This window comes from Euprymna scolopes, chromosome 3 (genome assembly GCF_053919585.1).
Source record: "Euprymna scolopes isolate OS-2025 chromosome 3, ASM5391958v1, whole genome shotgun sequence".
NCBI classification, from domain to species: Eukaryota; Metazoa; Mollusca; class Cephalopoda; order Sepiida; family Sepiolidae; genus Euprymna; species Euprymna scolopes.
Genome location: NC_136484.1, coordinates 15,066,712 through 15,094,198, shown reverse-complemented (window position 1 = coordinate 15,094,198; position 27,487 = coordinate 15,066,712). Strand labels below are relative to the sequence as shown.

At 35.1% G+C, this 27,487-nt stretch overlaps 1 protein-coding gene across 2 annotated transcripts in view; it reads left to right on the top strand.

The window, feature by feature from the left end:
- Positions 1–27,487, top strand: part of LOC145253259 (twinkle mtDNA helicase-like) — a 102,634-nt gene that overhangs the window by 15,826 nt on the left and 59,321 nt on the right. For both annotated transcript variants that reach the window (XR_013863753.1, XM_080112919.1), the window contains exons 3-4: positions 13,675–13,762; positions 24,227–24,365. Coding sequence is in view for 1 of the 2 variants with exons in the window: in XM_080112919.1 (XP_079969045.1) it covers positions 13,675–13,762; positions 24,227–24,365 (227 nt within the window). In the remaining variant the exon portion in view is untranslated. The remainder of the gene's footprint in view (positions 1–13,674; positions 13,763–24,226; positions 24,366–27,487) is intronic.

The following is a 27,487-nucleotide window of genomic DNA, read 5'->3' as shown; positions in this document are numbered from 1 at the left end:
ATTATTTTCATGGCAAGTGGTCATCTGAGCTCCAATCTATGGTTTCCCCTGGCCTGACTTTCACGAAAAACACTTGTCTATTTGAAACCACTATCTATAATTTCCCTCACTCTTTATTTGTGCCTAAACCCAAACGTAAATTCCATGAACAAAGCTTTCTTTTTTTTTTTTTATTATATTTTCACCCCAAACAAGGAAAATTGCCACTTTGGTGTAGGGGACTACTATCAGGGGCAACAACTACTGGGGTACTATGTAGGGATTTGGCCAGCAAGATGTCGGTTAATGTTACACTTGACCTTCTGCACGTCAGTACTGTTTGGGGAAGCAGGGACTTGGAATGGAATTCCAAAGTCTAGCGGTTCTGGGGAAGAATCTATTAGAGTAGAAAGATCTTTTACATCTAGGGATCTCTACAGTGTAAGTGTGGGATTTAGCAGCCTGTCGGGTTTGTCGAGGGTGCTCACGTCGTGGGGGCACAAGTGATTGCAGTTCGTCAGAGCATTCACCACTAAAATACTTGTAGAACAGGCAAAGGGATGTGACATTTCGTCGATGGGACAGAGGTTGAAGCTTAGCTGCCAGTTCAGGGCCTGTCAGGTTTGCGACTCTCTTTTGCACCTTGTCAAGGAGCGAGAGACTAGTAGCAGATGCACCAGCCCAAATGTGACAGCAATACTCCATACATGGGTGAATGGTGGCCTTATAGAGGTACAGAATACTTCTTTCGGGTGTTAGTAGTTGTCTAGCACGGTAGAGAGAGCCCACCTTTTTTGCAGCGGCCCTGGCAATACTTTCAATGTAATTGTTCCAACTCATGTTTCCTGTGAACGTAAGGCCAAGGAGTTTGAAAGATGTACTCTCAAATAAAGAGTCGTTGGCCATTGCTATAGGTGGTAGAGAGGGTTTCTTGTAATTATTGAATGAAACTAGTTTAGTCTTGGCGGCATTGAATGTGACCAACCATTTCTGTCCCCATTCCACTACAGATTGGAGGTCTTCCTCTAGTGTTTCTGCCGATTCTTTAGAAATGTGTTCATTCGTCTTCCTGTCGTGCCTGCCATAGAGTTTAGTGTCATCAGCATATATACCCATCTCAGAAGCAATTTTGTCGGGGAGGTCATTTATGAATATCAGGAACAATAGAGGTCCAAGGATAGACTCCTGAGGCACTCCCGCATTTATATCATATTGTTTAGATGTACGACCGTCGAGGACAACCTGGATTTTTCTCTTATCTAAGTTTCCTGAGGGGACCCTCATGCCATACCCTGTTAAAAAGCCTTAGATACATCTAGAGCTACTGCTCTGCCCTCCCTTGCTTTGTCCAGTGAATGGTATAGATGTTCAGAGATTACAGTTAGGACATCTGCTGTGGAACAGGCTTGTCTAAATCCATATTGTTGGTCAGTCAGAAGTTTAGCATCTGTAAAGTGATGGACTAGAGCATGGTTAATTAAGGTCTCAAATATTTTGGCAAAAAGTGGGAGGAGGCTAATGGGGCGATAATTTGATAAGTCAGTCCTTTCGCCAGAATTCTTGAATACAGGTATAACAGAAGCAGTTTTCCAACAGCCCGAAAAGCAAGCTTCATTAAGGCATTTGTTGTAGAGTTTGGAGAGAACTGGAGCTACTTCGGCTGAGCATTTTTTTAATAGCACAGCTGGGATGAGATCGGGTCCACATGCTTTTGAAGTGTCAAGGTTTTTTATGATGGTATGCACCTGAGCAGGGGTGATTTTCAGATCGTCTAGCATGGCGTCTGTCCGCATAGGAAAGTCAGGTAGGGGGTGGTTGGAAGGGTCCAGTGTGGAGTTTGAGGCAAACCGACTGACAAGCATGTTAGCCTTGTCAGTTTCTGAGGAGACAACCTTGTGATTGTTGGTTAGTGGGGGAATTGTTGATTGCCCATTATTTACTACACTGTTGTAGATTTTCCAGAAGTCTCCAGTTCCTAGTTTTTGTGCTTTGATGCATTTTTTAGTGGTTTCCGTAAATTCTCTCTTAGCTGTCACTATTTCTTTAACATTATTTCTAGCTTCTATATACTTCAGTCTGTTTGAATGGGACTTATGTCGGTTAAATCTGCGGTATGCATGCTGCTTTTGAGCAATGGCAGTTGCGCAAGTCGAAGTAAACCATTAGGGAGAGTGGGGCTTACTATAAAATTTCCGCATGGGAACATGCGCTTCGATTGCAGTTTTGAACCAGTCAGTGGTCTCGTTTGCACACTGTTCAGCAGGGAGAGAAAAAATATTTCCCCATGAGCCATCTCTGATTAGTTCCCTGATGGCTTCCCAGTCAGCCTTTTTATAATATCTCGTTGTTTCGAGCACTGGCTCTTCAGTTTTAGCTCTAGAGTTTAGGGCGATTTCAACCATTATCACTGCATGATCAGCATTCCCGAGTGGGCTGTGGACCTTCGTTATGCAATCATCGGGAACTGTGGTTCCTCGTCAGGGAAACGGGTTGGAAACGTAACAATTTGTGATAGGGAGTGAGATATAGTGAAGCTATGAGTTATACTGCCCGCTGCATCTGTGTAAGTGGAGAATCCAAGCCAGTTTTTGTGGTGGACATTAAAACTGCATGCCTGTGAAACTCTGTTCCGTTTGCCTGCTTTCCAACTGACTACAATATGATTCAAGTCCAATGTAAGTTTACCCAATTTCCACTACTAACAATTTTCCCATTGATTACTATTTCTAGAAGTGTAAGACATGTTTAGTTTCAAAACAGTTTCCGATGGTTCCTTGTTCTAAACAAGTCTTGAGAGGTGACTGGTTTGCAGTAGACAGAACAGTTTCCGATGGTTCCTTGTTCTCAACAAGTCTTGAGAGGTGACTGGTTTGCAGTAGACAGTTCCACAGAGCAAAATATTCTTACCGTGTCGAGACGGAAAAAACATGTGAAATTACTACAGAAAAGGTTTAATATTTATCGAGCAAATCTGGTTTCTGATTGGTTGGTAGCAGAACGTGAATTAATTCGATTTGTCAGTTCCTAGCAGCATCATTTATAAATAGAATCGCCCGACTGTGTGGGATCATACCCCATTATACATAAAAAATATTGCAACACTAATTAACCCTTATCCTCGAGCGGCTTCCAGGCCTTGATAATTGGTGACTCCTTTGCAAAAAAAGAAAAAAAATGAGTCATTATTGAAGGTTGTTAAAACCATGTACAGAAATTCCCAAAGTCGTGTTAGTATAAAGACGTTGCGAATCTGTTTACGGTTCTGAATTTTTGAGAAGATGATTGACTGTTTGTACTACTTGTTATTGTTCTCCATCTCTTGAGTGTTATTTGTGCAATGTTTTGTTCAGTGTAGCTTCCAACCTTTGTCAGGCGTATTGGTCGTCATCTTGGAAAAGAAAGGAAAAAAATTACTGGCTCCATAAATAAAATTAAAAAATAAAGAACAACTGTGTACATATCAGGTTTTAAGGTTGAAAATCTGAATTTTGAATGTGTTAAATTTTTTATCCATTGTGTTTTGAAGTGTAAAATTTGTTGAATATGTCAATAATAATTATTCTTTCATAATAGCAAAAAAAATATATATTTTCATTATTTTTATGAAAAACATTCCTTTTAAATCTTTGAAAAATAAATTAATAATTTTCTTTGAGTGAGCCTAATATTGCTAATATACGATTAAATAGGAAATGCTTAGAAGAATTGATTCCAAAAAAGAAAAAAACGATAAATAACTGCACATTTTGCTAAAAATACAATAATTTCTTTCAGCAATTTGTCGTGACATGATATTTCCTCACCTATGGTAGATCATAAGGCCTACAAACAGTTGTTCATATTTACCAACAGTTGTTAGCTCTCCTTTTTCGTTTTTTCTGTGACTTGTGCTTGACTTAGTTTAAAGTGGGTGACTCTTGCATTTACCACACTTTCTTATCCAGAAACACTTGGTCCTGATAGAAAGACATGGTCAAGATGACACACCGTGATACTAGATGCAGGAATTGTCTCCAACACGTACGGCACCTAGATTTCCAAAATTGTCACCCATCTGGTGCTGACCAGCCTTATGGTTGCTTAATTTCAGGGTTTATGTAATCAACAAATATGTATCGCTTATGAAAAAAGAATTAAATCCTTATGAAGTTGGTTCTTCATTTAATTGTGAAAACAAACGTTAAAAATACATGGAAATTTGCAGAACTAAATTACTTCAATTTATTCATGTAAAGGCTACTATAGTTTCTTTGAAACTATCAATAAATTTGGAATTTTTTAATTTCACCATGCGAAATCTACACACCGAGATAAAAGATGAAATTATTTGAAATTAAGGTACTTGTTATAATATTTTTTCATATTCTTATAAAAAATCATTCTAAATCTTATTTAGACAAAAAAAATCATTCAAAAACCTTTTAAAAGATATATAAATGTGTTATCCATCGAGAAAAAAAAATGGTGGTGAATGGTGTTTTTTTTTTTGTTTTTTTTCTTTTGAAAATTTAAAATTCTATTAAACACAGCAGAAAAAGTTTATATTATTCTGCTTTTTATATGATAAAATTCAGGCTTTATCTTTCTGGGGGAAAAAATTGCTCAAGAATACTGGATTTTAATAGATTTTAATATGTTAAAAAAAAAAAAAAATTCCCGTGTCTACCATATATTGCTGATATCTATGCTTGGTCTGCTTAGTAATTTTTTTTTTTTAACATATGTGCCGCATCTTTAAGTCATCGAACTCTCCATCTTACATCCCTGTCAATTATTTTAACCACTTCCATAAAAGGAAGTGTATTCCTTTTTCTTTCCATACGTGATCAGCTATTTCCAACTTTTAAACCTTCCCCACCTGCCCCGTGTCATGGCTTTATGGTGTTCTTCTAGCCTTATCTTTAGGGGGCGACTAGTTTCACCTTTGCATTGTTTTACACATTTGCATGAAATCTCATATACAGTTTTTTGTCATGAGACTTTCGGTGGGGAGCTTGACTCGTACTAAGTGTTTTTTGAGAGTCACTCTTGAAAACTGTTCTGATGTCATATTAACTGCATACTTTTTAATTTGTTCTTTTTAATTTGTGTGTCAGAAGAATTTTCCATAGATATTACCTGGAAAAGATGAATTTATACTTGCCTATGATATTGTAGGAAGCCTACTTTTATAGTTTTGTAAGAATGCTATGAAAAGTAAAAGTCTGACAAAGAATGTCACAAAAGCCAACATGATTATGAATTGTAGTGTTAGAATAAGAAAATGTCCATTGCTCAGCTTGTGGAAAGAAGGTTAAGTGTTTCTTAATTTGTTGTGGTACTTGCAAGCATTGGATACACTGAAGAATGCAGGAGAATTACAATAAGTTTGAGAGATGATAATCAGTTTGTGTACATGAAATCTTAGACAATGGAGATGGATGAAAACCCAGATGTTGACAAAGTATATTTGGATGACGAAACTATTGACGTTGTCAATAAGTGTTGTTACCTTGGCGATACCATTCAGGCACAGGAGGAGCAGGTGACAGTGGGATTCCAAGAGTTAGTAGATAAAGTTTCAGGAAAATTCTGCCTTTACTAATGATCAGAATGTTATCACTCTCAACCAAGGGAAGAGTGTATGCAGTGTGATGTATAAAAGTGAATCCTATCTAATGAGGGTTGAGGACATGTGTTGCATGAAGAGAAATGGTATGAGAATAAAGTCCATATATAGAATTACACTTATGAAAAAAAAAATATTACAAAATCTTTTTCATATATGTACTCGTCTTGGAACGAGTGTCATATTCCAAAAATTATGTAATTGATCAAGTATTTTTTTTTTAAATAAGAAAATAAAAATTTATAATTTTAGCAATCTTCTTTTTTTTTTTTAAATACAATATTTGATCTAGATACTTCGAATTGAGTTGTTTCTCTCTTATTTTATCCTAAACAATAAAAACATGACTCACTTGGTTGTAAAATTTGATTTTCTTAGTAAAAATAAAACTTCTTGATAAAGTTATATGCTCTTGGGAATATAACATATTCATTCTGTCATGAGTTTTCTGGGTTTTTTTCCCCATAAGTGTTATGACACGTGGTTGTTTAATGTTAAATTTAAAGAGAGACTTAGATCTTATGTTTCTAAATGTTTCAGATGAGAATTGGTTATTTGTATTATTTTGACTCTTCAAACTACTGTTCTCATGTGTTATTTGCACAACGCTTTGGTTAATATAATCTCCAACCTTCTTAAGGAGTATCTTTTTGGACTGAATTTAGAATGGAACCTTTTATTCACTACATGGGGTAGCATGCTCTCTTTCTGCCAGCCACGACTAGAGGTCTTAAGTAACTGACAATCATATTTTTCAATGGTTCACACTGAGAATTGAAATTTCAGGAGAATATCACTTTAACAATTGATTTTTTTTTTTCAAATATTTTAACATGACTAATGAAACGAAAACATGCTACTCCTATAAAGTAAAAAGGTTTCTTTCAAAATTCCACTGGATTCCTGAATTTGACAGAAACATTACCGAGTTCGACAAGATACACCTAAAGAAGGTCAGAGGTTACATCGACTAAAACATTGTGAAAATGACACTCAAGATGAGAACAGTAGTCCGAAGAATCCAAGTAATTATTAGAGATTTTTTCCTTGTATATATTAGATGCATACAGAACAGAAGACTTTAATGGCCTTGTTGAAAGAACAGGTGAGAGTTTTGTATAACCGTTGCGATAGTATGCAATAGTTAATAATTAATAAAGGTAAACAAATGATAAAGTGATAAGGATGGAGTTGAGAGAAAGAGCGATAAATCTTCTTCTTCTACCATTGTTGATCAGATTCCTCTGAGAACATAACATAATTTTGAACTTAGCAGAATATCAGGGATGAGTTTTTTTTTTTTTTTTTTTTTTTACACGGTGGTCACCACTTATCAAGGCCTGGAAGCCACTCAGGGATAAGGATTATTTCAAGTACATTACGTTAGTGTGGAGATTTGATGAAGTGTTTACTTAAGGGGGCGGTTCATTAGGAATTTGATAACGTTGGACTTGAAGACATTCAAGTTGTAGTCAGGTGGGAAGCAGGCATACGGAACAGTTCCACAGGCGTGCAGTTCTAAGAAAGAAGCTTTGTTCATGGAATCCGTGTTTTGATTTAGGCACAGATACAGAGTGGGGGAAATTTTTCACAGTGGATTTAGCTAGACGGGTGTTTTTTGTGAAAGATTGGCGAGGGGGGACCAGAGATTGGAGGTCAGATGTGCACCTGCCATGGAAATAACGATAAAACAAGGATAGGCTCGCAACGTCTCTTCTGTGGGAGAGAGGTTGCAGGGTAGAGAAGAGGGCATCTCCCACTAAGCCACAAAGTCTATTTTGTACTCTGTCAAGGCACGATAGGCTGTTTTTAGCAGCTCCTGCCCAGATATGGCAACAGTATTCCATCCTTGGACGTACTTGGCTTTTATATAGATAGAGAATTGCATCAGTAGTGAGATATCTTCTGGAGCGGTAGGAGGATCCCACCATCTTTCCAGCGACCTTGGCAACATACTTGATGTACGTGTTCCATTTCAGATCAGGAGTAAAGGTCAAACCCAGAAGCTTGTCAAAACACGGGGCCTCACCCAGACGAGAGCCATCCATTTCAATTGATGCCAGATGGGGATCAGAGCGTTGATGATGTAAGGATAGGAGTTTGGTTTTGGATGCATTAAAGGAAACCAGCCACATCTTCCCCCACTGAACCACGCGCTCGAGATCAGAGGAGAGAGAATCAGAGAGAACTTTGTCATTTACAGTCTTTGATGTGTTGCCGTAGATGGTCCTGTCATCAACATAGATGTCAACGAATGATTTAAGTATGTGTTTAGGGAGGTCATTGATGTAGATCAGGAAGAGTTGGGCCCAGGATTGACCCCTGAGGGACTCCAGCATTTATATTGCAGGCCTCCGATTTTTGTCCATCTACCACTACTCTTATGAGCCTATCGGAGAGAAATAATTTAATGATTGAGAAAACATTTCCAGTTATACCGTAGCTGGAAATCTTGTGAAGTAGACCCTTATGCCATACCTTGTCGAAGGCCTTTGATATGTCAAGAGCAATTGCCCTAGAAAGGAAGCCTTTGTCAAGAGATTCCCTAATCCTGTGGGATATAACCATCAGCACATCTGCGGTAGATCTTGCAGAACGGAAACCATATTGTGTGTCACTAAGAAGGTTGTTTCTGCTGAGGTGGTTGACTATTTCTCTATTTAATATGGATTCCAGCAACTTACTCATAACACACAGGAGACTTATTGGTCTGTACTGAGAGGGAGAGGACTTATCACCTGAATTCTTAAATACATTACCTTCCCCATTGCAGTGGCATCTGACTTGCCTGTTTGCACATATCCATTGTCCTTAGATCATCCACATAGCTGCAGTTGAATAATGTAACTCTTAATATCATAGAACCATTGATCTGCTAGATGCATCCTCTTTCATGGCCATCCAATGTCATGTTGTCATCAGTTAACTTCTAGATGTATATCTTAACTGAGACTACAGGTGCATCTCTCCCAGTGAATTAATGCGCCTCCAATTTTTGTAATCTGGTGTGTCAACATGATTGTGCCATTCATAAATATGGCCAACGATAGGTCAGTTTCCAAATCAATTTCTTGAAATTGTCCAACACATGCCAGCATGTACGAGGGGCGTGCAATAAGTAATGCCCCTGACCTACTTCCCATAGCAGTAGAGCAACGAAACTTGGCACAGTTATTAGTCTTTCTCTATGTAGGAACCACCCAGAGTTATGCATTTCTCCCATCGTTTGATGCAGCTCTGGAGACCGTTTTTGTAGACACCTCAGGTTGGTCCTCCTACCACGACGTGACTTCAGAAATCAAGGCTGCATCATCTGGAAAACGCTTTCCTTTCAAAAACAACTTCATGGCTGAGAAGAGGTGAATATCAGAGGGTGCAAGGTCAGAGAGTTGGGAGGATGGGGGAAGATTTCATAACCATAAGCCCGTGCTTCTGATCTGGCGACATGCGAGTTATGGACTGGAGTGTTGTCCTGCAGGAGGAGGGTACCTTTGCTGATCTTGCCCTGCCTCTTGATTTTGATAGCTTCCCTTAATTTCCTCAAAAGTGAAGCATAATATACTCCTGTAATTTTGGTACCCTTTACCAGGAAATCTGTCATCACTATTCCGTCCTGGTCGCAGAAGACTGAGTATGACCTTGCCAGCGGAGGGCTGCACCCTTGTCTTCTTTGGAGGTGGTGAGTTCAAGTGCTTCCACTGCATTGACTGGGCTTTGGTCTTTGGATCATAATGATGGATCCAGGTTTCATCCTGTGTAATCAGTCATTTGAAAAACTTTGACTCATCTTCTTGGCACATCTCCAAATTCCTCCTCGAGCACTCAATGCGTTCTTGCTTCTGGAATGGTGTGAGCAACCTGCGAATCCATCTGGCAAACACCTTATGCATATGCAAATGGTCATGAATGATAGTTTCCACAGACCCTGTACTGTTCTTGACATCCTGGGCTATTTGGCGAATAGTAGTGCGCCGATCTTCCAAAATGGCATCCTCAACTTGACGGACAGATGCCTCATCAATGGCAGAAGAGGAGGGGCGACCAGGTCTGGGAGCTGTTTCCACAAACTTCCAGCCATGTTTGAATTCACGATGCCAGCATTTTACAAGATCATATGATGGGGCATTATCAGCATAAGTTTCTTTCATTTCATCAAAAGTCTCCTGTGGTGTGCGTCCTTTCAAATTCAAAAACTGGATCACTGCTCGACATTTAACAGGCTCCATTTCACACCTGACTCAGTTCAAACACCTGTAAAACAGAAACCACAATTAGTTCAGAGCTGTAATTTGCCACATAACCCGTAGAGCTATAAATCATTGCACCTGCAAAATTTCAGCTAGATCAGACAACTGGTATAATATAACCCTCTCCCCTTTTCTCCCGAGGGCCGGGCTGCATCCGTCGCTATCCTGGTTCACGGGAGCATACTTGTGATGTACTTCTGGCCGTGTTCGTCGCTCCCAGCTCACAGGACCATAGACGTAACCCAGCAGGGCTACATTCTTACTTGTCTAGTGGTGGACCTCTCAAGGGTGACCAGACTCTCACTGGTCACTGGAAAATATCTTTCTGCTGCTCAGGGCACGCGAAATGTGCATGACCCTAAGTCCGTGTAGCAACATTGTCGATTTCGGCTGTCACTCTAGCTTCGTGCTGGATCCAGTCTGTCTCCTTCATCGTCTGGCGTCAGGGGATATCTGAAAGAAACTGCATCTTCATCCAGGCTGGCAAATCGAGAATCAAGGAAAAACTCTGGGACATTTTTATATAACGAAACAAAATAATTATTCATAAATCAGTTTACACTTGTTTAGTCGAGTTCCTTGATTCAAGCTTCATGATGCAGGTTGTATACTTAGGTTCCACTAATCAATTTCCCAGCTAAGAATAAGAGCTTTCCAACTTAGCTCTTATGAGGTTTCGCCCCCCCCCCCCCAGGCGGGGTGAGAGTGATATATACACCTCGATGCCAGTCAGTCAAAAGGACCAAGGACTCTGGACTCTAACTCCAAAAAGTCAATCGCTTTTATCAAATCAGAAATTCCTCCCTCCACCTTTTTGGAGTTATTCTTCTCTTTTCCATTCTCTTATTCTTTTTCTTCTCTTGTGAACTCGTTATTTTATTCTTTTCATTTTCTCTTTCTTTTCTCTCTTCTTCATCTTTCATGACCATATCTCTCCTTAGGTTCAATTTATTTATTTATCTGTCCAACTAACTTATCACTTGGTTTGATGGTCTGGTAGTTAAATACAACAGGTGGACCCAATGACAACACCTCCCAGACACCAGAGCAGACCTCCTGAACCCAAGTCATTGTACCTGTGTCACTCAATTAGTAGTTAAAATTCATTTTTTTTACCAAATCCAACTAGAAAAACAATCTCTTGTTCCACGAATCATATTATCAGATCTTATATTTTCTTTTCTTATTGAAATATTTACTCTTTTCTGGTGGACAGGAATCTCATAAACATCTGTTTTTCCTCTCCCATCTTCTCTTCCTCTATTTGAAAAGCAAGATCATCTGGTGTCGCCAGGGATCTCGTCATACTGGAAGTGGATCAGGGGCATTACTTATTGCACGCCCCTTGTAAAATGAATGTTAAACCAAAGATAATTATGGTGAACCAACACATTAAAATAGCAATACACATGGCCGTTAAAATGCTTTGGATAATCACAGATTTCAAGGGGTTTCTGCTAAAATAGTGATATTTTAAGCACTTTTGAGCACTTTAAGTCTTCAAAATACCACTGTTTTGTTCAGAAATGATTATACTTTCAAATGAATTAGTAAATAATAACATACATTATATATTTTTAGAGTTTTAAGCAAATAAAGTGATAAAAATGTGAATATCATAAAACAGCATTTTCGGTAAGATTTTGTACCCCCCCCCCCGGATTTTTAAACATTCGTACCGTGTTTCGGTTAAGAATTTTTTAATGAAATTTGGAAATTAGCCAAAAGAAATGTAATTTTTAATAATTTTGAGTGTCCGAAATTTATTTGACGACTCGTTTTTTTGTTGTGTTAAATAAAAGATTTCAAAATGATGAGTATTGAAAGTTTTGAAAAAAATTTTCTTTGGACACTCACTATTAAATAAAACAATCTTTTTACTATGTTTATTCGTTAAAAAAATGATTGGACAGTGTTTTCTCTAGTGGTGCGTAGCAATTTAAAAAGATAATATCCGAAAAAATCGTTATGAATTTGAATCAAGACTTCTGTAGCAGTAGTAATAGTAGCACGCAGCAGCAGCAGCATCGATAACATGGCATAAACAGACATTTGTTTTTGTTGTTAATTTTTATTCCAAATCGATTTTTTTTTTTAATTGAAAATCTGGTTATTAAAAAAAATTCTTACATGTTTAGTTAGAGCTATTTTGTTATCAACCATACAAATATTTTTAAAAATTGGGTAGTAGTAAATTTTAAAATATTTTAACAAGTGAAAATGTGAAATATGATGTTTTGGTTCACGTGTATAAACGGTACACACACTTCTAATTTTCGTCCCTTAAAAAATGTTTTCAGTGAATTATTATTGAATAGAAACTAATCTATCCGATTATTAAAAAAAAAAAAAATCAATATTTAAATATTTGTAGGAGGTGCTCAGTTAAAAAATAATAATGGTAGGAAAAGACATGAAATGTAATTAAAAATCAAAATAACATTAATTCAAAATTTTTAACAATTTGCCAGCTTTAGAAAAAACTTTTTTTTTATATTTAAATAGAATTTAAATACTTGATATTTTTCCAAGCATCATGTTTTCTGTTAGAGGGACGTCACTTTTTAAATAGCATTTATTTTTGTGTGTTTGTCATAATTCTTGTAATGTTTCACAATGGGTATCAAACACCCTCTTAAAAAAAAAACTTGCTTAATTCTATGTCTAATCCTTGGTACGAGTGGTAAGCCTTCTCCGAAAACCTTTAGTCGGAACAATAACGCTAAGTACAAGTGGTGAGCACAAAAATACACTTATATGGCAAATTTCATTGCTTAGTCTTGTGTTTTAGCATTTTTACTGAAAAAGTAGTGCAAAAAATGTGACAAAACGCATATGGTCTTAAAGAGGGGAAAATATCCAAACATGCAGGGCATAAAAATAGTCATAACTTCCTTGATTTTAATTGGATTTAAAAAAATTTAAAAAGATTCTTTCTTAGCTTATCAAGCTCTTTCTATATATACCAATATTGAAATGTTTGAAGCCATTTAAAAACAAAACAAAAACAATTTTAGAATTTAGAGTGGGGGTTGGTTTTACATAAATATAAAATAATTAACCATTCCTAGCGTTTTAGGACAGTTGATCAGTTTATTTTTTTTGGAGGGGGGGATTAATCAGTGCACTTTTCTTCAAACGTTTTTATGTTTTTTTTTTTTTTTTACGTTTTTATGAGCTCACAGGGGAAGTTTGTTTAGTGGGGAGCTCTGCCACTTGTAGAAATAACTAAGTCCATCATTTGCTCTCACCCTCATTTAGTCCCCAAGGCTTTAAAATATTTCAATTTATATACACAAAAAATTTTGCACTAATATCGTAAAATAGTCCCAAAAGTGTAGTGTTTTTATTAGCCCTAAAAGAGCCCCTGGAGCACACTCAATAGTTGTTGTGAAGTATAGTCAAAGAAAATTATATAGAAATCCGTTAGTTACAACTTTTCAGAAAGTTTTACAAAAATCCAAGACATCAATTTTTTTAAATAAGCACAAAAATGTCAATTTTAGCCATTTTAACCCGAAAAGCACCTCTAGTGGGAGAACCGGACTTTTCCCGGAAAATCCCTTTTGTTACTTTTTTACTCATATCATGTTTAATGTTTGTGCAAAATTTAAAAAAATTCCAAGGCGTAGTTATTGAGAAAAGTGTGGACAGGCCGAACAGACAAGGGTGAAGTTACAGATCCACCCTCTTTTTGTCGGGGTACCAAAAAAATGGAAAGAAAAGAACTAGTCATTTTATATGTATTAATAGAACTATTGTATATTTGCATTTAGAAAGTGCATATACTTTGTTTTTCTATTTTTAATTAAATTTCTGGATTTGATATATTTTTTTTAGGATGCTTTTTTTGCCATAGCTGTAAAAAATCTGGAACATGGGAACAACTTCAGGATAATATCAATGTGATTCTTGGACAAAGAAAAAGGTAAATCTGAATTTCACACAATTTTTTGTTAACTTCAAACTCTATGTATAAATTTGATTTTTTAAAAAGATCTTTAAGCCACATTATATAAATGAAAATAGTCAGTGGGCAGGAAGGGGGGGATCATGCCTGCCACATCATATAATCTATATATATAAAAGCGAAAATGTGTGTATGTATGTTCGTTTTTTGTGTATGTCCAAGAAAGGCTATTTTAGAGAAGCACTCGGTCGGCTCACAACTTCTTAAAACTTTTTATATCACATATAAATCATAATATTTCCGAGTTAACAATGGAGCTTGCCTGTCTATTTAATTTGCTCGACTTTGGGAAGATAAATATTCAACAGTTTTCGCTCGCTGCATGTGGATTAGGCTTTTTCCTATGATAAAAGCGACACTAATTCTGGCGGTATTTTTCCGGTCGCCATTGCCGGAAATGTCCGAAAGCAATCAGCTTTGATCAATGTGGAAATATTTTCCTTATATCAGCAAAAACTGTCCTCTCATGACAAGATCGGTTCTACGCATGCGTCAGACGACGTCATAACCTGATTTAGTTTAAATATTTGAAGAACTGACACAATTTCATGTACGTCACGTTAGCTCAGTTGGTTAAAGCATTGGATCATTATCTAAACGTTTTGGGTTCGAATCGTGGGGTGAGATGTCTTCTTTTTTTTTTTTTTTTTTTTTCGATTTTTTAAATTTTAATATTGAAGCAGAGTTATTAAGCCATTTTTCACGTAACATTCGTTTTTCTGTTTTTTTTTTACTTTGCTTATTCTTAGGTGTTCATTAACATCCCCCCAACCCCTGACCGACCACACACACCCAAAAACACTTGGCCAACGCCAGTTACCCACCGATTTTAAAAATTTTAATATTAAAACAGGTGTGAAAAAAAATGGTATCTTCATAACAAAATTGCTTTATGCATGCGTCATTACGCGCAAAAGACGTTGTACATTGAATTAATTTTAAATCTTATAAAAACCGACCTACTTTCATCCACGGGTCTGTAGCATGATGGGTTAAGTGACAGCGTCGTTATCTAAAGATTTCAGGTTCGATCCCATTTATCAGATATACTTTTTTTTCTCGATTTTTAAACATTTAATATTGAAACAAGGTTATTTATACCATTTTTTTTTTTTGCTGTTTTTGTTTTTTTTTTTTTTTTTTTGGTTTTTGTTTATCCAATTGTTTTAAAGAAGTTTTACGTCTGTTCGCTGTTTTATTTGTTTTGTTTTCTCCGATTTTTTTAAATAGTATAAACGGTTATTAATTCGCTTATTCTTTGCCCCCGCCTTACATACACACCTCCAAACACTCTGGCAATGCCGTCCTTTTTTTGGGGGAGGGGGTTTGTTTTTCCGATTTTTTAAAGAAGTTTTACGTTCGTTGGCTGTTTTTTGTTTTTTTTGTTTGGGTTTTTACGATTTTTTAAGAAGTTTTTTACCCCCCCCTCCCTCTGCACACACCTCTAAACACCCGGACAACGCCAGGTACCCCCAAACAGGGTATTAATTCGCTTATTCTTTGTCCCCCCCCTACATACACACCTCCAAACACCCAGGCAATGCCGTCCTTTTTTTTGGGGGGGGAAGGGTTCCGATTTTTTTTTTTAAAGAAGTTTTACGTTTATTGCCCTTTTTTTGTTGTTTGGGTTTTTTCCGATTTTTTAAGAATTTCTCTCCCCCCCCACACCTCTAAACACCCGGGCAACGGCGGGTACCCCCCTCCCTTCCCCACTAGTCCTTTTATAAATCAGAGTCCATTTTCTGTAAGCTGTGTTTGAACCCAGTCAACGATGAGTACTTTTGCTAGTCTATATATAAAAAGCAAACCGGACGCGCACACGTTTATAGACTCCTTAGATTGATTTGCAAACGGACGTTGTCTCTACATCTATTCTGATTGACTTTTATAAAATTCATGCTATTCCGTCTTTTCGCGTGTTTGTTCGTCTTTTTCGTATAAATAAAGCGATACTAAATCGAAGCAAAGGCAACCGCTTCTCGGCTTTCCTGGCCGAGACGTCTACAAGTCAATTCGCTTTGATCAATGGGGAAACACATAAATGAAATCGCGGAAAGCTGAGCTGGCCTTCAGCCAACGTTCATTTCTGCACCTGCGTGAACTCATTCAGTTAGCAAGTCAACTTTTTGATTGACATTGCTAAATTTGAATGCTTTTCAGTTCCTATGGCTTCGTAGTGTAGCGTTTAGATGTCATGTTTTCTTTCACTTTCCTTTCCCGCCTTCATGTCATGGGTTCGAGCCTGCCTACTAACACTTTTTTTTCAGCTCAGCATACACATCCAAACACCCGGGCAACGCTGGCACCCCTGCTAGTATGCTTAAATGTATTTCAATTCAAGCAGATTTCATATTATTGTTACAGACCAATTCTCTATTTAATATTGTACTTTATACATATAGTACTGTTTTCTAAAGATTAAAAATATTACTTGGGAGTCATCATCTACAAATGTAGCAATACACATGAAAAAATTGAAATAGCTTGAAATATTTCAATATTGGTATGCATAGAAAGAGCTTGATGAGCTAAGAAAGAATCTTTTTAAATTTTTGAAATCTGATTAAAATTAAGGAAGTTATGGCTATTTTTGTGCCTCACACGTTTGGATATTTTTCCCTCTTTAAGACCATATGCGTTTCGTCACATTTTTTACACTACTTTTTCAGTAAAAATGTCATATCTATGTTAAAACACAAGACTAAGAAATCAAATTTACCATATAAGTGTATTTTTGTACAAGGAATCAGAATATGCAACTGAAAATCTCCCAAAGTTTATGGTTTCCAAATAATCTGCAGTAAATGTGCATAAATATGCAGCAATTCCTTAAAAATGCCATGTATCCATAAACAGAAAAGAAGTTGGAGAACTCAAAGTTGAATTGTAATGTGCTTTATGTACAAAAAACTTAAATCTAAACATAAGACCATTTAAAAATGAATATATTGCAATATTTCTTTGGTATTATTGTAGATTAACACCTTCTGTTTAACCCCACTCAACTCCTTCTGACCACCCCTCCAAAATGTGATTCTACCTTTTTAGGAAATTATGTATAAAATGCCATGAAAAACTTTAATGAAAGATAAACAAATTATTTTAGAATTGAATGTAAAATAATTTCCTATTACAAGTCATTCTAGCATTTTAGGGCAGTTAACTGTTTTTTTTTTCTATGGGAAAATATGCATGCTTTTTTTTTTTTTAAGATGATTATGTGTAGTTTTAAGAGGGTTTCTATGCAATAAGAATATGGGGAGGGTTGCCATTCGGACTTTGAATTAATTGTAGGGCTAAGGAAAATTATGTGTGAACATACTGAAAACTTTACAGAGACAAAGCTAACAAAAACAATATTAGAGGGGGGAGCGGTTAGTTTCACAAAAATTTAATGTAAAATAATTCATCATTTCCTGGCCATTCTAGCATTTTAGGACAGTTAACCAATTTATTTTTATGTGTATTTTTCTTTAAGGAAGAATCTATTTTTTGTTTGTTTGTTTTAGATGCTTGTATGTGGCTTACAGAGGTATTTTTTTTGGGGGGGGGCTTGCCACTCGAACTTAGTGTTATTGTTAGGGTTAAAGAGTGTTTTAGGAGGAGACTTGCCACACATAATTTGTATTAGAGGTGAAGTTAAGAGAGCTTTTTTTCAAAAAGAGCGTTCAAAAATTTGTTGATTTCTATTTTCGAGGTTGAAGGTTTTAATTCCATAGGCCGTTTATACTACGCTGGAGCAGGTTGTAAAAATATCTTTCGCTTAATAAGTAGAAAAAAAAATAACGAAATAAAAAGCTTCCTAATTGTAGTTTGATGTGTTTTCTAACTGCTTTTAAAATTTCAAGAATATTGATATAGATTTTGAGGGTTTGTATTACTATACACATAGATTCGAAAAAGTTGTCAAAAAAAACAAATATATAACAAATAAATGTTATCAAAAGCAAGTTACTTTTCTACCTAACTGGATAATTTTTTAGTGTTTTTATTTAATGTAACATGTTTATTCAGCTTGAAAACAGTGTTTACCGATGTTTTGGAAAATTTAAAACGCCGCCCGACTCTCTTGAAACGGTAAGTTTGGGGAAAAGAGTTAAAAATAAAAAAGTAGACAAAATACTGCTAGAAACTCGCTCAATATATGTTACCGTGACATAGGCTGACATATATTCGGTGAGTTTTTAACAGTATTTTGTATAGTTTTTTTTTTATTTTTAACTCCTTTTCTCAAACTTACCGTGTCAAAGAGAGTCGGGCCGGGCGCCATTTTTAATTTTCCACGGTAAACAATGTATGTTTTTCGAGCTGAATAAACATGTTTCATTGAATGAAAACACAAAAAATATATCCAGTTTGGTAGAAAAGTAACTTATCTTGCCTTTGATAACATTTATTTGTTATATATTTGTTTTTTGACAACTTTTTCTGATCTATGTATAAACGAGATTTTGATGCTTATTTTGATTTTGAAAAAAAAAACATTTGTGGCTGTTCGCAGTAAAACATTGTTTTAATTCGTTGTTAAAAACTAATTTAAAGAATAAAAGTGCATGCAAGCTATATATCTACAAAAGTTTTTGTTTTTTTAACCATGTTTTTAAATTTGACGAGATTTGTGAGAAATTGCAACAGATTCATAATGCCGAATTGGTTAGGATTGTTGTTATTATACATTCTGAAAACTGAATAGTTCTAAACTAATGTTATTCTGATAACAAAATAGCTCTCATTAAACATATAAGAACATTTATATTCATATTTTCATGTTTTTCTTAATTCGTTCTTGAATAAAAATTAAAGAACGCGTGTTTGTTTACTACTGTGCTATCGCTGATTCTACAGGCTGGAGCTGCTGCTGCTGCTTAAACTTCATTTGACCAAATTCGAGAAATAGAAACAATTTTTTTTTCGGGTAGGTCCTTTTAAATTATCAATTACCGCGGTCCTACTCAACATAAAACAATACTTTTAATTGATAAAGATAGTAAAAAGATTGATTTACTTACTACTGGGTGTCCGAAGAATTTTTCTTTCAAAATGTTCAATACTCGTCATATTAAAGTCTTATTTTTAACACGACAAAAAAAGAAATGGTCAAAAATATTTCAGACACTTGACAGTATTAAGATTAACACCTCTTCTAATTGGTTCCCAAATTTCATGACGAAATTCTTCATACAATCACGGTACGGACCTTTAGAAAACAGGGGGGGGTCATTACAAAACCTTACCGAAAACGCCATTTTATGACGTTCACATTTTTATCACTTTATTTGCTTAAAACTCTTAAAATATATAATGTACATTCATATTTATTAATTCATTTGAAAGTATATTCATTTCCGAACAAAATATAGTACTGTTTTCTAAAGATTAAAAATATTACTTGGGAGTCATCATCTACAAATGAAATCAAAACATATAATGCTTCAGCCGTGTTCCTTACCAATGTAGCTATCAAGAGCTATGCAAGATTTAAACTTGAAAAATGAATTGAATTTGGGCATGTGCAGAAAGGAATAAAAATATATTGGCAAGTTGAAATGAATAGTTTGTATTTCATCTTGTCAATATATTTCTGTATGCATTATTCATCCATCCAAACAAAGATTTTACTTGTTATGGATCATCCTTGGTTTATGATTACTATTTTCTGTTAATTTCAATGTTATGTGACCAGTAGCAAGAGTTTATCAATTAAATGTTTACACACTGATAGACAGACACACACATACGTCTCCTTTTTTATGTATATGGAAGATTAATTAATTATTATTAGTATGTAGTGACCTTTTCTCTCCTGGTGAGGCAATTAAATATTTAAATAAAAATTCAAATAAATCTGTAGTGACATAAACGGCAGTAAACAAGAGAACTGCAAGCAACTAATATATGTTGGCCTTCTCAAAAGATTTGTGTTTCAACCAATCGGCTATATGCAACTTTGTCAACAGTCTGGGTTGATTAATGACATGCCACACCAAGAACCAATGTAACTTGGCTTGGCTTTATGAACCATCAACATTATTCCTGGAAATGTCTTGAGCCTTTTCTTGTACGATCAAGCCAGCAGGACAACAATGAAACTTCACAATACCGCCACGTTTGTTTTGGAAAGGGTCAATTTCTTATTTAATTATTCTTTACCTCCAATTTTTTTTTAATGATTTGCTTCTTGTTACATGCTTGAAATGTTGAAATGATGTTTTCCCATTTAGATTGATAGTTCTTGTCCTTGTTTATTATCAATCTATATATATATAAAAGCGAAAATGTATGTATGTATGTTTGGATGTCTGCTAAAAACTTTCGACAGACGCGACGAAAATTCACAAACTCGGTATCACATCGAAGTTACATCCTTTGCTCGCAAAATATCGAAAAATTGGCCAAAAACGTTAACTTTTTCACCTTGAAATCGACAATTTTCGACAGGGGGGGGGGGGTCAGCAAAAAACGATCCTCTTGTGACAATGACCGATTCTACGCGTGTATCAGATGACGTCGTGACCTGATTTACTTTAAATAGTTGAAAAACCGAACAAATTTCATGTACATCGCGTTAGCTCAGTCGATTAGCTCGTTGGTTCATTATCAAAACGTTTTGAGTTCGAATCATGGTGTGAGATTTTTTTTTTTTTTTAGATTTTTTAAATTTAAATATTAAACAATTGTTATTTAAGCCATTTTTCACGCAACATTTGTTTTTCTGCTTTTTTTTTTTTTACTTTGCTTATTCTTAGCGACACCCAAAAACACCTGGGTACCCACCGATTTTATAAAAATTTTAATATCGAAATAGGCTTATTTAAGCCATTTTTCACGTGTTCGTTTTTCTGTTTTTATCATTCGTTTGCCTTACGTTAGTTGTTTTTGTGCTTTTCTTTTATTGTTTGATTGCCGCATAGAGGGGAAAACAGAAACTGGCTTCCGCAACTTGACGTTGTCGCACCTGCTAATTTCGGTTTATAAACGTCAACTTAACACACTTATCAATTCATCTGTTCCCGTGGTCTAGATGGTTATGTCGCAGGTTTTTTTTTTTTCCATTTCCTTTCCACCTCCGCGTCAAACGTTCGGGGTTTAAGCCTACCTTTATACTAAAACTATTTTTTTTTCTTTTACATCTCCAAACAACCGGCCAACGTTTTTTTTTTTTTTATAACAGGGTTGTTTTAATCTACCCACCCCACCAACACACACCTACAAACACCCGGGCAATGCCGGGTACCCCCGCGAGTATATCTATAAAAGTGAGAATGTGTGTGTGTTTGAGAGTGACTGAGGACAACTTTCAACCTATTCAACAAATTTTTGATCTGTAGACTTGAAATTTGGTATATAGCGTAATCAGATATGCAAAAAACGTTTTAATTTGTTTTCATCTGGAAAAAAAGGGCTGCTAAGAGATTCAAATTGAAGAATCAATACTTAGGGGGTGGTCATTGGATTTTTCTCTGTTCGTCAACTGTTTCATGACTGCATGCTTGTATCATTTACATGACAGCTTCCTTATGTTAAGAATAAATAGGTTTGAAAACACTTTTTAAAAATTGTGGCAAGCTGATCTAATGATTATCATACTTGACTCACTTTCTTTAGGTTTTGCTTTAAATCTCAGCTAAAGTATTTTAAAAAAATTTTTTTTTTTACTTACAAGTAGTGAACTGTTTATAAGTTATTAAATCTCAGCTAAAGTATTTTTTTAATCTTTTTTACTAACAAGTAGACTGTTTATAAAAAAAACGATTTACTTGCATGCACATGTCTCAGTTTCTTTCTGTTTTATTTTTACTTCATTTCTTTTAATTTTTAAAGAAATTTAATGTTATGTTCAATATCAGGTAACACCGATACATCTGCTTGTAATAAAGGAGTTTAATGCCTGTCAATTATTTTGGACTATTAAACTTATGAATCTGCAACATTTCAAAAAAAATATTCCATCATGTAATGTAATATGGCACTACAAAACCATTTGTAACATTTCATATTTAATTTTTTGGAAATCATTAAATGATCTGTCTTAAATTTAGTTGACAGAAAACAGCTACATCGTGGAAGAATAAAATTGTTGCTCTAAAAAGACTACATGATTCCATTTCCGTTTGATGAAAACTTGTTTTCTTTGTTTGTTGCAGACCATATACTAGTTGTGTAGAAATACCAACAGCGATAGAATCCTTTTATCATGTCTGAAAATGACACAATGTTCAACAAGCTAAATCAGAGATGCGCCGCTGTACAACTTATGCTCTCTACCGATCCAAGTTATGAAAACAGGACCATTGCCAGCACCCTCAAAATGTATCGCTGGATTGCCACAATAATAGGGATGTGCTCAGGGTGATGAAAACAAACTTTCAGGCCACAGTTATGGTCTTTGGTGTGGTTTCAATTATGCCACCTCACATCCTCAAAGTCTGCTTGAAAGTTAACACCAAAGTGTACTTGAATCTGCTGAAAAGTGTGGTGACCCCCTGGTGCAGTCAGGTAGCCTCTGACAGACCCTGGGTGTGGCAGCTGGACTCGGCACTGGCCCACAAGTCCAAACCCAGGCTTGACTTCAGAAAGAGTGTTACGACTTTATGCCCTTCTGTCATCACCACTATCTACCGAGTATTTACTGAGTTCCCGTTGACACTTGTGGAAAAGGAATGCTCCCAGTTCCGAACTGGTATTGAGGCTGAAGGCGGCTACATTGAATAGATGTCAGCTCTACTTCATAATCAAGTCAGCTGAATTGATTTTTTTCAATAAATTTTTAAAATAAAGTTGTGATGTTGTTTTCTTTAAGGCAACATTTTTATCGTTCCGCCCTTTAGAATCTTGCTGAGAAGCTGTAAGCAGCAATTGTCATCAGCAACAAAAAAAAAACAACATATTATCTTTTAGTTCATCTTATATAGGAGTGGTCAAAAAGCCTCACAAAAGACATTAAATTTGACACTGAATCTCTTATTTCCCTGCTACATGGACTTGCTACCGTAACACAATTTCCTGTTTAACCTCAAATGGAAAATTCATTTAACTTGTATAGATAATTTTTATTTTTAATCTTGACGCTGCTCTCCTGAGCTCACATTTTTGGTTCCTCTTTGTAAGGCATTCATAGTAAGGGCTTGAAAAAAGACTTTCTTTCTTCCCTTCATGTGCCTTATGTCAGCCTGGTGCTACCATATCAGGCTGTCTTAAGATATTGGCTTCCTGAGACGAAATGCACCTAACATTGATGTTTTTTGTTTCTCTACTTCCTTTTGCAAAACTAATTATGTTCTGCAAAACCAAAAACAACAACCCACCCTTTCCTTCTTCCTATTTTCCCTTTCTCTTTCTGTCTCCCAGACTTCCTGGCTGGTTTTCTAACTTGAAACATACCAAACATTAATACTGTAACCCTTTTCCCTCTCCCATTGCAAAACTCATTCATGTTCTGCGGGGCAGGGAACAAAAACGATAAAATTCAATATAAAACAACCAAACCAAACACTAAAACTCGCGATTGAAGACACAAAAAGCTTGAAGAATAAAAACCTTCTACAAAATAACTGGATGTAACACGAATGCTATTTCCAAAATAACTGGATGTAACACGAATGCTATTTCCAAAATAACTGGATGTAACACGAATGCTATTTCCAAAATAACTGGATGTAACACGAATGCTATTTCCAAAATAACTGGATGTAACACGAATGCTATTTCCAACGTAACTGGATGTAACACGAATGCTATTTCCAACGTAACTGGATGTAACACGAATGCTATTTCCAACGTAACTGGATGTAACACAAATGCTATTTCCAACGTAACTGGATTCAGCATTAAATAACCCCAAAAGGGTTTCTGCGCCATAAAACAAAACAACTTACCAAACCTAATGTCGGCTAAAATTTTTGTTGGTAGAGCTTTTCTGAAACAGCTTCCCATCTGTATAACACATAATTGCAGAACTGTTTCCTTGCTAATTAACTGGGTTGTTTTTGAATCCAATGTTAAACTTGCATGAAAAGCTGTCCCCATAAATAATAATAATTTCATACCATTGATCAATATTAGTGCCGTCTATCTTTCTTTATGTTTCAGCTGACAATCATATTTTCTCATTTTCCTTTATCTTTCAGTGAATCTTGGCCTTGATAAGTGGTTACTCAATAGTAAAAAAAATACACCTACATTTAATATTGCCATGATAAGAAGGATCATTTATTATGTTTATTCTTTATAAAGTCTCTTGGAAGGAAACTTACTGAAAATACTTATTACATCTTATTTAAACAAGAGTTAATATTTTTTCCATTAAACTTAATATAATCATTTATCTTTACTCTTGTTTCCCAATTTTTAATTACATATTTGAAAAGAAATTTTCTTTTAACTGTTTGGAAGTTAATTTTATGCATTTTTATTGGTTTTCAGGAAAATAATTGATTGTTTTAGCGACCGACCTGCTGCTGAAGCCTCAAGTTCTTTGCTTCAATTATATGATCAGTCTGTGCCACTCAAAAAATTAAGTGATACTGTTTTAAATTCTTGGAAGAATGACTTGAATTATCAGGTAAATGTATAGATTTTCAATTATAACTTTCAGATAGCTTTTCTGTCATGTCATTTAGTTTGATAGTTGTCGTGTTGGTTTTATTTAGATTTTTGCATATTGCCATTATATGGAACCTCTGATTGAATGGCTTACTATAAACACTGCAAAATATTTACTATAATAATCATATCTAATGTAGTCAATTTTTTTCTAAGTTCAGATGGCAAATCATCCTCCAAAAGTAAACCTTTCCTCATTCCTACAACAGTTTGAGTAGCAAAACACCCCTAAAATAAAAAAAAGAAAAAGCAAAAAGAAAAATACACAGGATTAATTTTCTATAGAAAAAAAATATTGTTAACGGTCATATAACATTAGAATGAACTTGAAACGGTGGATTATTTTACATTAAATTTATGTAAGAGTAATCAATCTATTCTAAACTAATAATACTTATTTAAAAAAAAAATTTCAAGGTTTTTAGGGTGTTTGCTTGTCATTGCCTAAAGAGAGAATCTTGTATTGTAGAGTGACTTTAGGGGGTAGTTTAGTGTAAGGTGATAATTTACAATAATATAAAATAATCTTGCAATATGTTCACTCATAAACAGTACTAGTATTAGAGCTTGGTTCTTTGTACATAAAATGCATTAGAATGATATTCTAAGGTATTACAGCATATTCATGTGCATTTACTGCAGATTAATGTAGAAACCATTAATTTCTGGAGAATTTTAGTTGCATATTTTGATTCCTTGCACAAAATTACACTTAAATTGCAAATTTCATTGCTTAATTTTGCGTTTTAACAGAGATATAGGATTTTTACTGAAGAAGTAGCGTTCAAGAAGTGATAAAACTTTCATGGTTTTAAAGAGTGAAAAATATCTCTCTATGCTAGGCACAAAAATAGTCATAAGTTCCTTATTTTTAGTCAAATTTAAAAAAAAAATTATAAGGATTCTTTCTTAGATCATCAAGCTTTTTCTCTGTATGCCATTGAGATATTTTAAGCAATTGAAATGTTTTCACCTGTGTTGCTATTAGAATATAGTAAATGATGCCATTATAACACATTTGATGTCAAATTTTCTTAGAATTGGCCAAATGATGCAGTAGATAATGCTGTCATAAAGGAATAAATAAATTTACCTTTTCTTAAGAGTCCAATTTTCTTGAGAAATACCACCTTCTTAATTCTCTTTGAAGAAAATCTATTTCCCAAGTGTCATATTTGCTGATTCACCTACGACTTTCTTCCCATGCGCACCATAAATGATAATTTGCAAACTTTCCAACATTGATGCATATAAAAATGTGTGCAGCTCATATTTTGAAAGAAAAGAAATAGACAAAGATGGATTCTTTATTTCAGTTAGCAAATATGTAATTTTATTCACTTCTTTTGAAAGAAAAAACCTTTTCAATGCACATATTTATTTCTTTTTTTTCCTATAGTGTGTGGCACTCTGCAGTCTAAAAATAACTAGGAATATATGAAAGGTATAATTTTACATAGAATATAAGATTCCCCTATATCAAGATATCTGGTTTTGGTAAATATAAAAGTGATTCTGTATTATAGTGTCATCAAAACAAAACAAGTCTGATATTAGATGTATTTAGATGCATATGTAGAAAAGCAATCAATCAATCAATTCTTCAGGATTATCTTGTCAAACTTGAGAATCTTTCTGTCAAATTTGAGAATAAACCGGTGATACTAAAAGTACTATTATAAGTTACTTTAGACTTCTATCCAGTTATGACTGAAGGAATGAGGGCATGCTACCGCCATAGAGTAAATAAGGGTTGTGCTCGAAATCCCTTGCAATTTATGGGAATTAAATTCCACATGCAAGTGAACACACAAACACAAAATCGTAAAAGGGTAATCATAATTATCACCCTTTAAATCTGGCAATGCCATTCTTAGCCACCAGGGGGTGATACATCTCACTCCCGGTATCCGGTTCATATTCTTTTCTCTCTTTCTTTCTTGGACCTTGAATCATGCAGATGCGTCGAAACTACACTCCTGGTTTTCACTCACGCCAGAGACAATTGCACTCCCACAAAAGACTCTTGAAACAATCACGTTTTCTTATACATTTTCAGTATTAAACAGTTTCACATTACACTTGTATTAATTTCTGTAAATACATGCACATTGTTAATTTTATTTATTGCGGACTTTTATCTTCTTTTTAGTTGTTGTTTTATGACGTTTCGGACAACTATTCCTCTGGCCTTCGTCAGAGGAATAGTTGTCCGAAAGGTAAAATAACAACATAAAAGCTGAGGATAAAAGTCCGCAATAAATAAAAGTCATAAATAATACACATCTGAATAATAATTTACAATTAAATAATATATGAATGCACATTAGTTGTAAATATAATTTCGGCGAATTTTGTGTAATCATTTCCTTGCTCAGGGGACCATGCAACTATCTCTTTAATCGTCTACTTAACAAAAGTGGGCATCATTCGCCCACTACAAGTTCAACAGAAAAATTACAGAGATCAACAAGATATGCCTGGAGAAGGTTGGAGATTTCATTGATCAAAACATTGTGATAATAACACTGGAGATGGGAAGAGTAGTCCGAATAATACTTTTAATCATTTTATATTTGTAGTTTTTGTTTTTCTTTTTCTTTACATTTCTCTTCAGAGAATTGTTAAAAGCCTTCATACTTATTAAGTGTTATGTGTTTCAATTCTTCCCCTCTGCTAGAATGTTCTTCTGGCATGTGTGTATAGGTGCTCATCTAAGCTCTTGAAGGTTTGTTTGCCTCGACCTGTGTCTTAAACCAACTAATCTTTTCTTTTTCTTCACATACTTTCAGCTCGATTCTCCTCTTTTATGCAAAACATTATACATGTACACAACTCTATAAAAGGATTGGCTCTTTTCCAGTCTTTAACTATATCCAGTGGTGAGGCCCCAGCTTGCGGGCTTTGGGGAGTGTGGAGCCACCCTTTAATTGCCATTGCTCCCAGGTCCATTCTGACCCGGAGTGGTAGTACCTGTTAGGGTCCCAACTATGGGTTAAATAGAAACCGACTTGAAAACAACAAATATATTCTATTAAAAAAATCTTTCTTCAAAATCTTTGGATTCGGCATTAAATAACC